This window comes from Takifugu flavidus, chromosome 20 (genome assembly GCF_003711565.1).
Source record: "Takifugu flavidus isolate HTHZ2018 chromosome 20, ASM371156v2, whole genome shotgun sequence".
NCBI classification, from domain to species: Eukaryota; Metazoa; Chordata; class Actinopteri; order Tetraodontiformes; family Tetraodontidae; genus Takifugu; species Takifugu flavidus.
This window is the reverse complement of record NC_079539.1, coordinates 11,353,054-11,370,123: the sequence shown is the minus strand read 5'-3', so window position 1 is coordinate 11,370,123 and position 17,070 is coordinate 11,353,054. Positions and strand designations below refer to the sequence as shown.

The following is a 17,070-nucleotide window of genomic DNA, read 5'->3' as shown; positions in this document are numbered from 1 at the left end:
TCGTTTCACTGTAACTTCACCGTACAAGGCAACATTTTTCCTTCTGTCTTTATATCTGCACACGCAGTATTCACGCGTTAAAGTCAACCTTCAACTTTAGCGCGATTATTATGAAAGGGTTACACCGGAAACTCCCCTTTTAATCGCATTCATCTTGACTTTCCACGGTGAGATGGCTTTGGAGTCGCTGCTGGTTCCTGACAAGTCGAAAGGAGCTCTGTGGACAGACAGCGGGAGGCGAGAGAATCCACCACGCTTCCTTTCGACCCGCCTTTAACAGAGTGACAACGGTAAGACAGATTCAAACGAGCACGCCTGTCCTGGCTGGTTCATCGGGCTGCAGGTAAACAACCCACACTGAGCGCTCGTTTTGACTCTGGCGTTCTCCCGCCGACGGTTGTTCTGGCGGGGGAGGGGCGGGGGGAAGCAGCAGACAGCCAGAGACCGAACCCAGTCTGCTGCTGTCTGCGGTTTTCTGTCCCTTCCTGTGCCGCGATGCGGGACAGTGCGGCCGTTGTCCTCCTGTTTGGACCCTCTGTGGGCCCGGTTCCCACCTGATTTGGGGCTGTAAATAATAGTGCAATAGCGAACAACATGGCTGACGCTGGCCCTGCAGAACCAGATTGTTCGCCTGTGTGCATGCGCGCGCGCGCGTCCAGATGATGACTGTACCGTGAGTTTAAACCCTTGTCACTCATTGACATGGGTAAAATTAGTTTCTTTAATCACATTAGTGAAAGCTGTCACCATTGTCACACGAGGGCAGCAGAAAGACTGATCACAACTGTATCTGCTGTTGCTTCATCAAAGAGGGACAGAAAGTACCTGCAAACCAACAGAACATTCAGTCTCCGGTCCGGTCTCCCAGGCTGACCTGAGTGCTGATTCTGGGCTGTGTCTTGTCAGCCTCCCTCTGGATCATTAATGCGGAGGCTGAGCCTCATGTGCTGTCTGTCTGTGATTGGCAGTGACGGTGCGACTGTAGTTTTAGCGTGGTGCCTCCATCTTCCTCCTAGGAGCACAACTGTGACAGGCAGATGTGTGAGTTCTGCTCTGGTTCTACTGGTGGACAGCAGACAACAATAGTCCTTATTTATGGTGTTGGGTGTTGCATTTCACCCAAATTGTGCGGCATTACTCTCCTCACAGTGTTTCAAGTGATCACCATGGTTACGCATAGTCATTACCAAGGTGTAGCGTTCCATCTTCTGCAGTGTGGTCATATGATGATTCTGCATCCCCAAACCAGGAAGTGAGTTGAGCGAGGAGCTACGATCCATGTCTCTGGGCTGGCGTGCTCCAGGTTCCTATTGGTGTGTTCATTGTCTGTAGCACTTTTCAGACATCTTTAAATGTTCCTCTTGAAAACATCCACCACCAGATGCAGCTGTTGCACCTCTGAGTTGGTATGGTGGCGGTTTGAAAACAGACACCATCAGGTTGTCCATGTAGAGCAGGTCTGTTCTTCTCAGACTATTTAAGCAGAGCTCTGTGTAAAAGGCACAAAACCATCTGGTGGGAGCTGCTGGACCGTAGAACCAACATATTACAGAACCTTCTTTGGATTAGAGATCGTTCCTTGTTCCTCCACCAGAACGTCTCATTTGCAAACCTCTTTGTTCTGGTTCAACCGTGTAGTCTCATTTTCTCAAAATTCTGGGCAATGCCCCGTCTTGATGTAATCCAGATGTTTTAGGCAGTAGAACAGGAAGCGTCGGCCTGATTTTTCAGGTCCTTCCAGAGTGGCTGTAAAAAATATGGTGGTTCAGTCCTTTATTCTGAGCAGATCTCCAAGTTGGAAGGATGAAGGTCTCTTTTTTTACGGTCAAATCATAAGCAGCTTTCAGCTGCAAACATCCTTTGTGTTTCTGGGACTTCTGGGTCCTCGTCACTTTAAGGAACTTAGAACAGACACATTGTTCAGTGGGTGTGTGTGCCTGTGTCTGAGTGTGTGTGTGTATGTGTGTGTGGGGGCGGTGTTGATCAGGAACCAGCCACTCAACATCCAGGAGTCGGTGTTCCTTTTGCCAGTCACAGTTCTCAGCATATGATCAGTGTTCTCTGTTGAGTGCTTCCAGTCCAGCAATGTTGTTGTTATTCATCTGTTTTGTTACATTGTCATTATTGATTAACTTTCAAACCTCAAACTTTGTTTCTTCCGGAGAGCATTGACTCATTTGTATCGTTTCATTTTCTGCCGCTTATCCGGATCGCGGGGGCAGCGGACGAAACTCATTTCAGCCGCTTGTATCCGCGATCTCGTTCTTTCGGTCATCACCTGTCTGGGCATCCCTCCTGATGGCCATAGGTGAGGACTGGGACGTAGATCGACCGGTAAATCGAGAGCTTTGCCTCCCGGCTCAGCTCCTTCTTCACCACAACGGATCGGTTATGCGCCCGCATCACTGATGACGCCGCTCCGATCCGCCTGTCGATCTCACGTTCCATCCTGCCCTCACTCGAGAACAAGATCCCGAGATACTTGAACTCCTCCACCTGGGGCAGGACCTCCTCCCAAACCCGGAGAAGGCACTCTACCTTTTTCCGAGCGAGGACCATGGACTCCGACTTGGAGGTGCTGATCCGCATCCCTGCTGCTTCACACTTGGTCGCGAACCATCCCAGCATTTGTTGGAGGTCCCTGTTCGATGGCGCCAGAAGAACTATGTCATCCGCAAAAAGCAGCGACGAGATCTTCCGTCCACCGAACTCGACACCCTCCACTCCCCGGCTGCGCCTAGAAATTCTGTCCATAAAAGTTATGAACAGAACCGGTGACAAAGGGCAGCCCTGGCGGAGTCCAACCCTCACTGGGAACGAGTCCGACTTACAACCGGCTATCCGGACCAAACTCCTGCTCCTTTGGTACAGGGACTGGATGGCCCTTATCAAGGGACCTTCCACCCCATACACCCGGAGCACCCCCCACAGGATGCTCCTGGGGACCTGGTCATAAGCCTTTTCCAAGTCCATAAAGCACATGTGGACTGGTTGGGGAAACTCCCAACTCCCCTCAAGCACCCCAGCAAGGGTAAAGAGCTGATCCGTGGTTGCATGACCGGGACGAAACGCCCATTGTTCCTCCTCAATCAGAGGTTCGACTATCAGTCTAATTGTCTTTTCCAGCACCCTGGCATAGACTTTCCCAGGGAGGCTGAGGAGTGTGATCCCCCTATAGTTGGAACACACCCTCTGGTCCCCACTCTTAAAAATAGGGACCACCACCCCGGTCTGCCAGTCCAAGGGCACTGCCCCCGATGTCCGATGAACAACCTTATGTTCGAACATGGTGTTGGTTCTGGCCAAACTGCGACTAGCACAGAAGTCTAATAACTGAACACCACTCTGGTTCTGATCGGGCAGACCGTTCCTCCCAATCACGCCTTTCTAGATCACGCTGTCGTTGCCCACGTGAGCGTTGAAGTCTCCCAGCAGCACGATGGAGTCCCCAGTTGGGACACTGTCCAGCGTCCGTCTTAGATCCTCCAAAAAGGGAGGGTACTCTGAACTATTGTTTGGTGCATACGCACAAACAACCGTCAGAACCCGTTTCCCGACCCGAAGGCGCAGGGAAGCAACCCTTTTGCTCGACCGCGAGAACCCCAACGTCGAACTAGAGAGTCTGGGGTCAAGCAAAAAGCCCACCCCCATTCTCCGTCTCTCACCCTGAGCAACTCCAGCGTAGACAAGTGTCCAACCCCCCTCAAGGACTTGGGTTCCTGAGCCGACGCTATGTGTGGAGGTGAGGCCGACCATATCTAGTCGGTAACGCTCAACCTCCCCCACAAGCTCCAGCTCTTTCCCCGCCAGTGAGGTTGACGTTCCATGTTCCAAAAGCCAATTTCCATAACCGAGGATCGGACCACCAAGTCCGCCGCCTTGGTCCGCCGCCCAATCCACACTGCACCGGACCCTTCATGCTCCTCCTGCGGGTGGTGGGTCAACTGGAGACGGGAGTGTCCACTGTCGCGGAATTTTTATCCGTTTGGAGAAGAAAACGATTAATCTAAGTTACTGCGTAGGAGATGGTTTTAATCCAGTCAGTCCATGATGGGTCTTGAACCATTCTTTGTCTGACCCTTCACCTAGGACCAATCTGCCTTGGGAGACCCTACCAGGGGCCCCGGACAGCATAGCTCCCAGGCTCATTAGGGTACGCAAACTCCTCCACCACTATAAGGTGATGGTTCACGGAGGAGGCATTGAGTCATGTCTCAGCAATTTCATTTTGTTAGATGATGAAGATGCAGGTGTGTGACACACTTGGGGAACATCTGTAACACAGACAGCAGTTGAACATCTGAAATGGACAAGAGTAGAACACCTGTAACACAGAAAATGGCTGAACATCTATAGCACAGACAGCAGTTGAACATCTGAAATAAACAATGGTAGAACATCTGGAACACAGTCAATTGTAGAACATCTGACATAGAGACAATGGCAGTACATGTGAAACAGACAACTGTAGAACATTTGAGAAAGAGACAACAATAGAACATCTGTAACACAGACAAGGTTGGAACATGTGAAAGAGAGACAAGAGAAGAACATCTGAAACAGACAATGGTAGAACATCTGAGACAGACAACGGTAGAATATCTGACGAAGAGAAAAGAGTAGAACATCTGAAACAGACAAGAGTAGAATATTTGAAACAGCGGTAGAATATCTGGAATAGCGGTAGAATATCTGAAACAGACAAGCATGGAACATCTGGAACAGTGGTAGAACATCTGGAACAGCAGTACAACATCTGGAACTGCGGTGGAATATCTGAAACAGACAAGAGTGGAACATCTGAAACAGCAGTAGAATATCTGAAACAGCAGTAGAATATCTGAAACAGCAGTAGAACATCTGAACCACAGACAAGAGTAGAACATCTGAAACACCAGTAGAACATCTGAAACACAGGCAAGCGTGGAAGATCTGAAACAGCAGTCCAACATCTGGAACAGCGGTAGAACATCTGAAAGAGCAGTAGAACATCTGAACCACAGACAAGAGTAGAACATCTGAAAGAGCAGTAGAACATCTGAACCACAGACAAGAGTAGAACATCTGAAAGAGCAGTAGAACATCTGAACCACAGACAAGAGTAGAACATCTGAAACAGCAGTAGAACATCTGAAACAGAGAAGAGTGGAACATCTCACAGAAGAGGCTGTTGTTGTCACATGTTCGGAAACACTGAAGAATGAACACGCATGTTGGGTTAATGTTATAATTCTATTAGCTGTTGTCATAGCAACTATGACAGTATTTCCTCTTGAGTCAGGAACAGAAAGTTACAGTTTCAGTTTCCATTAAAGTTCTTTAAACTGTCCTGGTGTCCCGTGTAATGCAGGTTCCTCCTTTTCTGATAACAGTAACATAATGTGAGCCTAGATAATCAGTTTCCGACTGTTTTCCGACTGTTCCCTGGCTTTGTTGCGGTTTGTTGTCATCCTGTGAAGTGTAGAACTTTCTGAGTTTTGTGGGAACAGTTTGTTCTCCAACCCTGACGAATGCACATCACAGGCCGCGGTACCGGCTCATGCGTTTGTGTGGGGCTGAGGAACGTTCCTTGGCTCTTCTATAATCAGTTTACATCAGGGCCTGGACTGATGCAGTGCTTTTATATCAATGATCTTAATGTTAAATTAACAAAACAATAAAAGAAGTCACCCAAAAACAAGATAGTTGTTGTGGTTGTTGTTGTTGTTGTTGTTGTTGTTGTGGTTGCTGAAACCTAAACACTCCTTATATCACAGGTGAGAACCAACTGGAGCTCCTGAACTCACCATTCTGCTCGACCCTTGGATGGGTGCTGGGAATCTGAGCCTGTGAGCAGCACGTCTGAAGACCACAGCCTGGTAACGTTCCTGTAATGTTCTTGATATCAGTGAAGTGAAATGTGGGATGTGTGCAGGACTGATGCAGAACCTTGTGCTGTGTGTTCTACTGGTCTTCCCTTCAGATCTGGACTGGTTTGACTCGTGACTGTGGCTGGATAGCCTGGCTGTCCCTCTGCCTCCAGATGAATGAAGAACACTCCGGGACACAGAGACGCAGCTGATGCAGGTCTGCACTTCATGTTCGTACGTGGAGCTGAGACAGCTGCATCTGCTCAATCCTCTTAGTTAATACCTGCGTAATTGACAGTAGTTTTAAACATCCGGTATTATAAAATATTGTTATGTGAAGGGAAGAGAAAAGGAGAACATTCAAAGAGCTGCAGCCATGAGGGAGCACGTTCTGCAGACATGTTCCTGTAGTGAAGATAAAGGAACTAATGGTGTTTTCCTCCTCAGAACATGCAGGGGTCTCTGCAAACATGATGAAAAAAAAGAATCCCCATAAGTGAGTAACAGGCGATGAATCTGGCCTCTGTTTCCCTAAAAAAGTGGGTTTTTAACCAAAATGTCCCTTCATGTCCTGGAAGGAAACATAAGAGCAGTTTGGGTCCAACCACCAAGGTTCTGTCTCAGCCGCGACGCAACATCGTCGGCTGCAGAATCCAACATGTTTGGAAAGAAGGAGGAGGACACGTGATCTGGAAAGGAACGGTGCTGGACCAGGTAACGGAGGAGGGAACTCCCACCGTTTCATGACCTTCACTTTGAGTCAGTTTTCCACCTGTGTAACGGGAGGAAAGGGAGCGAGGGGTGCTTGGTTGGATTGGAGGGACGATGAGGTTCCTGCTCCCAACAACAATGCTTGTCCGGTGGAGCTGCAGGGGTGGAGCTCCTGGTAGTGGGGATGCCATGTTCTAAGCGGGACTCTCCAGCAATGAGGCACATCTGAACACACATATGTAATATTTAAAGAAAACCCGGCTATGGAGGAATTTAAGCCTTGTTAGATCCCTTTTGGGGCACAATTCGCAAGCCAGTGATAAAAACAGTAATAGATGCCTGGTATAGAGTCATTTAGAACTAATCGGTCTGCAAAGGGTTCCAGGTGGGAGGGGAACTCTGGAGAACCTCAGGAGAGAGAGGGACTCTAGAGAACCTCAGGAGGGAGGGGAACTCTGGAGAACCTCAGGAGAAAAATCACATCTCTTTACCACAGACCCACTGCCTCTCAGTTACCATGGGAACGCAGTTTCCACATTAACACCTTCCACTGTTTCCCAGTCTAGCCTCCGTGAGGATCCCGTCAGATCCCCCACTCTCATCCTCAGTTTGGGTGTGTTCGGGCTGGTAGTGAAAGGTCTCATAGCCACGGCCGTACACGTGCACACCGCTATTAGCAATGAGCAATTGTAGCTCATTCAGTTGAATTATTGTATTTGGCCTAATGTAGACTCAACCAGTTCTTACACTGTTATTAAAGAGATCTAACGAGGCTTAAATGCCTTCAGAGTCTGGGTTCCCTTTAAAAAGACCAGGCCAGGATAATCCTGTAATAATTGATTTATTAATGACTGTTTCTCCACCAGGTGCCCGTGAACCCGTCTCTCTATCTGATAAAGTACGATGGTTTCGACTGTGTTTATGGTCTGGAGCTTCATAAAGATGAGCGGGTTCAGGGGCTGGAGGTGCTTCCGGACAGACTGGGTAAGGAACCTGGATTACAAACTCTCAACAAGGTGGAGAATAAAACTCATAAAAATCTCATTTCTGCATTACACATTACAGTTTGGCTGTTTCTAGATGTGCGTTGTAATGTGGGACCTTCTTGTTAATGTGTGTTAACATTTGTGGTAAACTACTACTACGCTCCTGTGTTGACCTGTTAATTGTTGTCCTTAAGATGTAGCAGTGTTTATTCCAGCAGGACAAAGATCAAAGCATAAACGACCTTAATTGACTTTCATTTCCGTAGCGAAATCGCGCCTAACAGACGTCAACCTCGCAGACACCATGATAGGGAAAGCAGTGGAGCACATGTTTGAGACGGAGGAGGGCCCGAAAGAGGAATGGAGGGGCATGGTGCTGGCTCGGGCCCCCATCATGACCACCTGGTTTTATATAACCTATGAGAAAGACCCCGTCCTCTACATGTACCAGCTGCTGGATGACTACAAAGAGGGAGACCTGCGCATCATGCCGGACTCAAGTGAGTACTGGCAGCAGAATTAGGAACGAGGTGATTTTAACGAGGAATCTAACCAAATTCACCTCCAACTATATCGGTCCTGAAGGTTTGGATCCTATTGGACCAGCTGCTATGACTTAGATTCCCTAAATGTTAGAACGAGAGTAAGTTCTCTGAGTTATTAGCCTGCATTCACTCGTTCATACTGACGTTCATCCTTTATTGGTGGGTCACAGCCATTCATTGGGGAAAGTAACCAAAGCTACACATTCAGACCTTATGTGACTGTAGTGGCCTCCTTGTGCAGCTGAGCCACAGGTGGGGGCCTGATTAATCCCCTGTGAGCAGTTGTAGTTAGATGTAGTTAATATCTCCATAGAGATGCATTTTAGAATCACATTGGATGTCATTTTTAAGGTTTAACGAAGGTGCTTTATTAGCCTCACTATTACCTGTAACCAGACCTGCATGTCTCTGCAGCTTGGGTAGGAGAGGTGGTTGCCATGGTGACACAGAGCTCTTTGGTTTATTAATAATAATACATTTGATCTACAGACGCCATTCAAGGATCTCAAGGACACCTTGCAAACACAGGAGATAACACAGATTAAAGAAAGATTATTTTAAATGTTTAATTCCTAAACGCGGCAGTAACACAGCGGTAAAATGACGTTACAGTAACACGGCGGTTAAAACAATAAGGGGCCGGCCAGCTGTTGATCGTTGGCCTTTAACTTAAAAGCTGCATTGTCAGCATTTCTTTGTGTATTATCCATGACACGGGTGTGGACATGAAGGGCAAAAAAGACTCTTCAACACGAATAAACTAGCGTTGAAGCTAGCTCTTCAACCTGTCTTGCTCGTGCGCTGCTCAAGCGCCCTCTGGTGGCCGTAATTATCTGTTCAGATTCAGAAAAATGTATTCATCCCAGTGGAGTAATTGAGGAAATTGTAAAAATCCATAAATAAGCCGCATCACTCTATAAGCTGCAGGGGTCAAAGTGTGGGAAAAGTAGCAGTATATAGAGTGGATTTTTTTTTTGTGCTACCATGAAGAAGAGCATTTTATTTAAAGTCGGGATGTGGGGAGTGTGTTAAGGGTGAGTGATGGACTGATAGTGGTTGATAGTGTCGAGGTGGAAGTATGAGGGCTGGGTGAAGTGAGCGGTGAAGGAGTGGTGATGTCCAGGAGGACAGACACTTTACCCGAGAGAAGGGTGGATCATGGAACCATCAGTGTGTCAATTAGGACTATCGGCGTTGGAGGGTGTTGGTGCCAATCAAGATGAAGCTAATAAGTTTGAGAAAGTTGTGGAAAAACTATATTTTAATGTCACGGAGGCAATCGGCAAGGACAGAGGGGGGAAGTGGGCGTTGAGGAGAGGTAGAGCTGGGTGTCATCTGCATAGCAATGAAAGTTCAGGTCTTTGTTTTCTGAAAAGATTACGGAAGGTACGGATGAAGCTGGGGGCCCCAGGACAGAGCTCTGTGGGACACCAATGCTGACTGGAGAGGGTAGGAATTGATGATTCTTTATTTGGAGAATCTGTAATTGGCTGGAGAGGTTCTGTGTTGTTAACCCAACTGATCAGGGACCAAAGCAGGCTTTTGAGAGCAGCAGATATTATTGTTGTTTTCAGGGGTGCTGGGATGTGTGTGTGAGGAAAGGATGTCCAGCTTCAGAAGGACCTCCTGAGAGCAGGAATCAGCCTCGTCGAAGACACAGGTGAAAGTGGAACAAAAGACTGACTGTGTGCTCCCTGTCCCCCTGTAGACGACACTGTCCCAGCGGAGAGGGAACCTGGCGAGGTGGTGGACAGCCTGGTGGGCAAACAGGTGGAGTACGCCAAAGAGGACGGCGGGAAACGAACAGGCATGGTCATCCACCAGGTGGAGGCAAAGCCCTCGGTCTACTTTATAAAGTTTGACGATGACTTCCTCATCTACGTCTATGACCTGGTCAAAACGTCATAAACTTGTGTGGATGTCCAGAGTCCTCGGGACATTACAGACAACCAGTGCAGCACATGTCACAACATCTGAAGCATTTGATTTCAGCTCTCATTCCTCAGACTGGAAAGAAGAACGGGCACGACTGAAAGAGACAGGTTAGAAAGTTTTTGAGCTTTGTGTTTAAGATCTGAGGTCACGCTCGTGTTGAAGACTCATCTGTTGCCTTTGTAGTCTTAATGGCTGTGGATCTCCATCACCATAGAACACATCCAAACCCCTTTATTTTGGAAAAAAATTACAAATCTTCAGCTTTCTTCTAAAAGAAACCAAACTTGAGTTTATTTCCAGTGTCTGGTGTTGAGGAGAACATGGCTCGGTGTCATTTTCCCTTTACTCTGGCGTGTCAGAAATCTGGAGGTCAGAGGTCATTCCCCATGCAGACGTGTGCCTGGTTGAACTCCACCGTGCTTAGATCAAACCGTGAACGTCTCCTCCTGAGTCCTGGCTGTTCAGAAGAGCAGCACTGATGTGGGAGGAGAGCTACAGCTCAAACATCCAAACTGTAGAATCTTACTATAACTATGGCTTCAACTTTACTTTTAACAGTAGTTGAAAATAGGATTCACTTTTTTATTTCACAAAATTTGATATTTTTAACCTCCTCTTTCTTTAGTATTCCAACATTAATGTATTATTATTGAATATTTCAACAGTATCACCTCCAGAGCTGCTTTTAAACGCCTCACAAAATTTGGTCCAAACCTTTTGGAGTCTCATGTTTCTCTTGGAAATTTGTCCATAAAATGTCAGAAATGGGAAAATTTCCGAAGATGAACACTTCAGCTGTCTGGAAAAAAGATGAAAAGGGTGGAAAATAGAATGTTGTCCATTTCAGAAGATCAAGCAACCCACCTCCACAATAGCTGCACTTCAAACTACAATTTAAAGTTTGTCCAGTTGCCAAACCATTTACTGTTGAAGTTGTTTTCTGTTTGACGATTGTACAGCGTCGTGTTGCGGGTCAGCTAAAGTCTTGGGATTAGTTTCTGACCACCGGAGATCAAAGATGGAAGACAAAGAGACACACTTTTTATTTTTATTTTTTCCTGTTGGCTCCAGCTTTGATAACAGACGTCAGTGAAGCCTTGAAAACCATGATTATCTTAAAACAGTGGGATCTGCTCGGGCGGTTCAAGGTGATTGAAAATCTAAAATATGTGTATTTGTTCTGTTTATGTTGCGGCGTTAAAGACTGTAAACTGGTGGGAATGGAATGCTGTAAAGAAAACCCACTTTTTTACTGGCTCTCCAGCCTGAACGCAAACAGTTGCGTTTACTGTATGAAGAGATTAACAACCAGAAAAATGCTTCTTTTGCTCTTTTTCTTCTTCTGTTTCTGAAATTGTTCTTGTTTCCTGGAGACTGAAGGTTTTCCCTGATCACATGACCTGTGCTGGCTGATCTCTGCCCAAACGACGACCAGTCCCACCGGCGGCACTTTAACAGCGCGTCTGTTCAGTCGTATTCCTGGTTTCCGTTGATGTTTATGCCTCCGAGGAGGTCGGAGTTTCCAGCACAGCGTCAGTAAATTCCTGAACTTTCAGTAAAAAAATCAGAATCCAGTAAAGTTGATGTTGAGCTTGTGGACCATCCACAGAAGAGTTTATGTGTATAAAACCTTCAGTCTGTGTTCTTCCTGTGACGTAGTTCAGATGTACGATAGCCACACTTTAAAAAGGTTCCTGCACTTTCAGTTGTGATTGAATCATCTCAGCAGAAGCTCTTCATCATCCAGAGAAAGAATCAGTTCTTACTTCACTGTTCTCAAAAAAAAAGAAAAAAAAAAGAGTCCAACTGCACACGTGCACACAAGGTTCTGTTACTGTTAGAGCCGCTTGGGTCTCCATTCTTCTGCCTTGCATTTGTTTTTGTATGTTTTCAAATGTATGTTAATAATTTCTATTCATGGCAAACCTGGCGTGTGGTTTTTCTTCCAACGGTTCACGAGGTTTGAAACAGCAGCTGCATGTCGTATTGAAGAGAATCAGCTTTTAAATTCTAGCAGGAAACAAACATTTAGATTTCTGATTTGGGGACATTCTGAGGAATTACAACAATCATTTTAGTGACGTAACAAAGGCCCTACATGCTACATGAACTCATTTTAGATTTAATTAAAGACATTTCTGTCACTGCAGCAAAATTAAGATCAGATCATAAAATGCAGAATGGATGAGTTTAAAGCTTTTGTAGACGAAACTTTTAACAGGAATCAATATTTGTAACAGCTTACAACTAAAAATGTGACATTTAAAGCTTTAAAATATTTAAAGTAAATGAATAAATTAATAGCCCATTAGAACCCAGATTAGCGAAACAAACCAGTTCCATATCTAGAAAGGAAAAAACCGTTTCTAATTTGGTGAAAGTCCAGAGGGTCGACGCTGGGCAGCTCACAGGTCTGAGCAGCTGAAGTGATGCTGATGTTGAAGATCAGACCTCAGAAACATTCGGTAATAAAAGGTATTTATTCCAAAAGTAGTTGGCTCTGCTCGTATCAAATGCATTTACTGTATATTTAATGATGCCGCATCAGGAAACTGACAAAAGGCAAAAAATAAATTATGCACGTCTTCCGCCGGTGTAAACGACTGATGCTGGCATGAGAGTTTGGCGTCTGCTGCTTCTCTCCAGCTGTACAGGAAACAGTTTCTACAGAAACAATGTCATGACAGCAAATGAAATGAAGATGTTGCCACTGTGAAGTAAATGCAGTGGAGAAAATCAATGGTTCCTTTATGTCAGATGACATTAAGACTTTATTCACATTCTGTTCTGACAGTCAGGCTGAGCTGAAATGTGAAGAAGCCGTAGCTTTCCATAGATAAAGAGAGTTGTGCACGTCTCCTGTCTCCCTCCTGGTGTCGGGCCCGACGAGCTCTGAGCTGGAGCCACGGCCAGCAACTAAAACCTCATGTTTATGATTGTCATCATCCCTGCTCTCATAGACAGTCTGGTCCTGTTAAACCCAGGACTGGTAACCTGTTCCACCCTAACCCAGTTTGCTTCCAGGCTCACAGGCCAAACACGTATGCACAGTTCAAATTAGCCTTTTTTTCCCCCAACTGACCAGGACAAATGCAGACATTTCTGCACTTAACTGACCCGGTTCACAGTGTGAGAACGGTTCAGAACGCTGGGGCCACACTAGTTATGTTGACCCAATAAAAGAATCTCATTCATTACAGCAGTACAGAAAAATAAACATCAGAGGAAAAGGACGTTTTTACAGCATGTAAAAAAAAAAAAGAAAAAAAAAAGATGGAATATTTTCATTCCTTTTGACTGCTATGAAAATATCTCCACCATATAAACTCCAACCATATTTACTCTGGTCCAGGTTTGTCTCCACACAGCAGAGCCTGCATCGTTTGTGCATGCTAGCAGGTGCTAGCGTGCGAGAGGGAGAGCTGTCAGTCGTCAGCAAAGGTCAGCCGGCCCGGGCCCTCGTTCCTCATCCAACGGCGGTATCTCTTCATCCTCGAGTCAGTTGCCATCTTCGCCTTCATCTCCTCTTCCTGCTCCTTTCTGTACACCTGACAAGAAAAGCCCAGGAAGAGTCAGCAGGGAGGTGTTTCCGTAGTAACACGGCTCAGCTCACTGGCTGATTCACTCAAAACTGATGCAGGATTCATTTATCAGTATAAGTTCAAAGTAAAGGATAAAAGAGACAACAGTCAACAGACATTTGTGTCTTTTTATCTATCCAAGCTCATAAAGGGGTAGAGTTTTTTTTATTTTCTGGCGATGCCCTTAAAGAACAAAGAAAGTCTTTCCAAGCTGCTGCTGATCATCGTTCGTTCAGAGATGGAGCAGCTCCGGTTTAATAGCTTCATCGTGTTGCCATGGTAACATTGAAATAATTCAGTGTTCAGGCAGGACTGTATATTCTGTGATGTGTAGCTTAGAATGTTTCACATTTTTCCATTCTTCATTTCCATCAGGTCGCCATAGAGACTCTGTCTCCCACTGTCCTCACCCTCTTCTCCCACACCAGCTCCCTTCGTGTCCTCTCTAACTCATCCATATCCACTCCAGGCCTCCTGCCTGCCAGTTCCATCCTTGGCCTCCTCGTACCTTCTAATATGTTCTGTCCCTCCTCGGGACACGTCCAACCCGTCTCAGTCTGACCTCACTGGCTTTACCTCCAGAACATCTAACAAGCTCCGTCCCTCTGATGTTCTCATTCCTGATCTATCCCTTCCTTTCACTCCCAAGTCCAACTGTTTTCATCTATGTGACCTCCAACTCGGCCTCCCGTGGTGTCTTCAGGCTCTGACCCAGACAGCATCACTGGTCCAACCAATGTCACACCTTTTCTTTCATCCTGCTCTTTTATCACTCGCAGAATCTCAAAAAACGACTCAAAGCTGATTTTGTCTGACACCATCTGGTTTACGGTGATGCAGCCAGGTGAATGTAGACATCTTCATCGGGCTCTTTACCCCCCCTTCCCATCTGAAGAGTATTTCACTGTCAGGGTCCAAACCGAGTCGTTCGTTCTGGGGTCTGGCTGTGGGTTTCTGTAAAGTGCTTGGAGACGAGTGAACGTGAGAGACTGGATGGAAATGTTAAAAGGAAAATTGCTGAAACTGGAGCTGAGGAGGAAGGAAGGAAGGAAGGAAGGAAGGAAGGAAGGAAGGAAGGAAGGAAGGAAGGAAGGAAGGAGAGAAACAGGAGAAGAGACACCTCTCTTACATGCAAATAGAAGGGATTGATCCAGATGTCTGTTCTGTTTTAGTGCTACAATTCATACATATTTACACTCATTTATCCAGTAATTGAGCAGAACTGAAGATTTGTGCCAGGAGGTACTTTCAGTCTGGACTGGAGAGTTACAGGGTCCAAGAATTCGGTTGATTTTCTTCACTTTTCATTTAGTCTCACAAGAACCTAAATAGTAACAATTGAAACAGAGGAAGGAACAGAATAAGGTAACTAACCTCATAGTTTTCTTTGATCCACAGCTGTTTCTCCAGGAATGAGTGTCTGAGGGGTTCATCCAGACTGTCGAACTGAGACTGGGACATCTTCATGTATCTCCTGACGATCAAAACAATCGGCTGTGAGGTCACCTGACACTGACCTGGCTGATGGAAAGCTCTGACGTTTAGGGGTCTCACCTGATGATGTAGAGCTTCTCCTCATCTCCATACTCTTCCCTGCAGATGGTGAAGCGGTAGAACCAGGAGACGTACCAGGCCACGTAGTTTGTCAGGTAGTAAGGGAAGAGCACGATCTGACACAGAAGGATGTCCGATAGGTTGGGCTTCTGGTAGCCTCCTTTGATATCAATCTTGTGTTTGATGATGTCGCGGATCACCTCCTCTTCCTGCTCACGGATTTCCTCTTTGGAGCGCCGGTTTTTGCCTTTCTCTTTGGGCCGGTTGAGAAGACCTTGCTGCCTGGCGATTTCTGTGGCCTGGATTCGGTACTTTGGGACCGTCACCAGGTAGTTGATGGCCTCGTTATAGCTGCTGTGCCAGCTGTAATACTGGAGAAAATGTGGAGAACCAGCAGTTGTGAGACAGGTGCTTCACAACTGACCATAAAATGATGGACTGAGTAAATCTACACAGACGGACAGACAGACCTGGAAGACTGAGATGGCACAGATGGTGACCAGGATGACAACCCTGACATCAACTTTGGGGGTTAGACGCCGGCGGTAGTAGGCATAATAGTGTTGATAGTATTCCTCGGGATGATCCAGCATGTAGTCGTAGTCCCGTCTACTGTCCTCATCCTGCGCTCCAACACATGCAAATAAAACCCCATCATCAAACAGCTGAAGGAAGCGCCATCAGCGGCACCTGACAAGTAACAAAGTCACCAAGCAGCAAGCTCGTCACACCACATCTGTTCAGTTTAAACACTAGCATTTCAGATGGGAGGCGCGTGAGTGGACATGCACCCAAGATTAATAATGAATTTGGCAGAGGCAGACACCTTTCAGAATGTAACATGGCATTAAATATATATTACAGCTGCATGGTTGCTACCATATTCCAGTCAAACGTATGACAATATAACTTCAGGTTGTGTCAAATAGGTGAAAGTGCTGTCCACAGAACAGCTGGTGCAGCAGTATGGTGTCATGATCCTACTGAGGGAAACTCACATGGCATTTTTAATCTTTCTTTGTTCTCTTAGTTTACTTGTACACGATGCTTTCTGTGGTGGACATCGGGCCAGTGATGGACCAGGACATTGTATGGAAATAACAACAGCTCAGCTCAACAATCTGATTTATTGCCTAATACAGTAATAAAAAAAACAAAAAACAAGTGTGCGTGACTTCTACAATAATGAAATGAGGACTTTTGGACCCAAGGAACATGGAATGAACTGGGTTTAAGGCTAACTGGGGGAATCTGCTTTTGACATCGGTCACTGAAAGAGACTTTGACCAACCTTTAACGTCTCGTACGCAGTCGCGATGACCAGGAACCTTTTCTGGGCAGATTCCTTGGTCTCTCCCTCTAAACTAGGCTCCTCCAGCCTGAAACGGTCAGGGTGGTACCGGCGTGCCAGCTGCCGGTAAGCCCTGGCGATCTCCCCTTTGGTGGCCTCTCTGGTGACGCCGAGCACATCGTAGCAGACTTCAGTGCCGCAGTACAGACCTTCCACCAGCGCTGTGGCCCTCGGGAGATAGGACACGGACAGAACAAGAAGGGCGACGAACCACCAAGGCTTCACGATCTGCGGACAACGATCAGAACCACCGCGTAGGTTCGTGCTAGAAGACATCTCAACCGAAGCCGCCACTCCGGAGCGCCGTCTGTTCTGACGCGCTCTGATGTCGTCATCAGGACACGCTGACAGCTGAGATCCTCTGCATGGTGCAGATGCTTGTGTTTCCTTTTTGGTACTTTCTTCTGTATAATTTTACTGTGTGTTCAATAACGACAGACGTGCAGAAATTCAAAGATGACAACTTTTAATGAAATTTAAATGTGCAAAAGACGACATTCATAATTCAATTACTGGAAGAGTGTTCTTATGGGGAGCTGTGTCGCATTCACGTCGATC

General features: G+C 46.4%; 2 protein-coding genes across 4 annotated transcripts; one reads left to right on the top strand and one right to left on the bottom strand.

The window, feature by feature from the left end:
* The first annotated feature begins 151 nt into the window (after positions 1 to 151).
* On the top strand, positions 152 to 11,951 carry LOC130517084 (spindlin-1-like). 2 transcript variants are annotated; one of them, XM_057018696.1, is made up of 8 exons: positions 152 to 290; positions 5,757 to 5,858; positions 5,963 to 6,066; positions 6,297 to 6,345; positions 6,428 to 6,563; positions 7,427 to 7,544; positions 7,813 to 8,046; positions 9,800 to 11,951. In XM_057018696.1, exons 3-8 carry the CDS (start codon positions 6,027 to 6,029, stop codon positions 9,997 to 9,999), a joined length of 777 nt encoding a protein of 258 aa, XP_056874676.1. In that variant the 5' UTR covers positions 152 to 290; positions 5,757 to 5,858; positions 5,963 to 6,026; the 3' UTR covers positions 10,000 to 11,951. The 2 variants fall into 2 exon arrangements, with proteins under 2 accessions (XP_056874676.1, XP_056874677.1); XM_057018697.1 differs by having other exon boundaries at positions 183 to 343.
* Positions 11,952 to 12,487: 536 nt separating this feature from the next.
* On the bottom strand, positions 12,488 to 16,842 carry dnajc25 (DnaJ (Hsp40) homolog, subfamily C, member 25). 2 transcript variants are annotated; one of them, XM_057018695.1, is made up of 6 exons: positions 16,453 to 16,842; positions 15,632 to 15,784; positions 15,362 to 15,532; positions 15,162 to 15,277; positions 14,982 to 15,081; positions 12,488 to 13,574 (listed from the first exon to the last, which is right to left on the bottom strand). In XM_057018695.1, exons 1-6 carry the CDS (start codon positions 16,786 to 16,788, stop codon positions 13,452 to 13,454), a joined length of 999 nt encoding a protein of 332 aa, XP_056874675.1. In that variant the 5' UTR covers positions 16,789 to 16,842; the 3' UTR covers positions 12,488 to 13,451. The 2 variants fall into 2 exon arrangements, with proteins under 2 accessions (XP_056874675.1, XP_056874673.1); XM_057018693.1 differs by having other exon boundaries at positions 15,162 to 15,532; positions 16,453 to 16,841.
* Between the last annotated feature and the right edge of the window lie 228 nt (positions 16,843 to 17,070).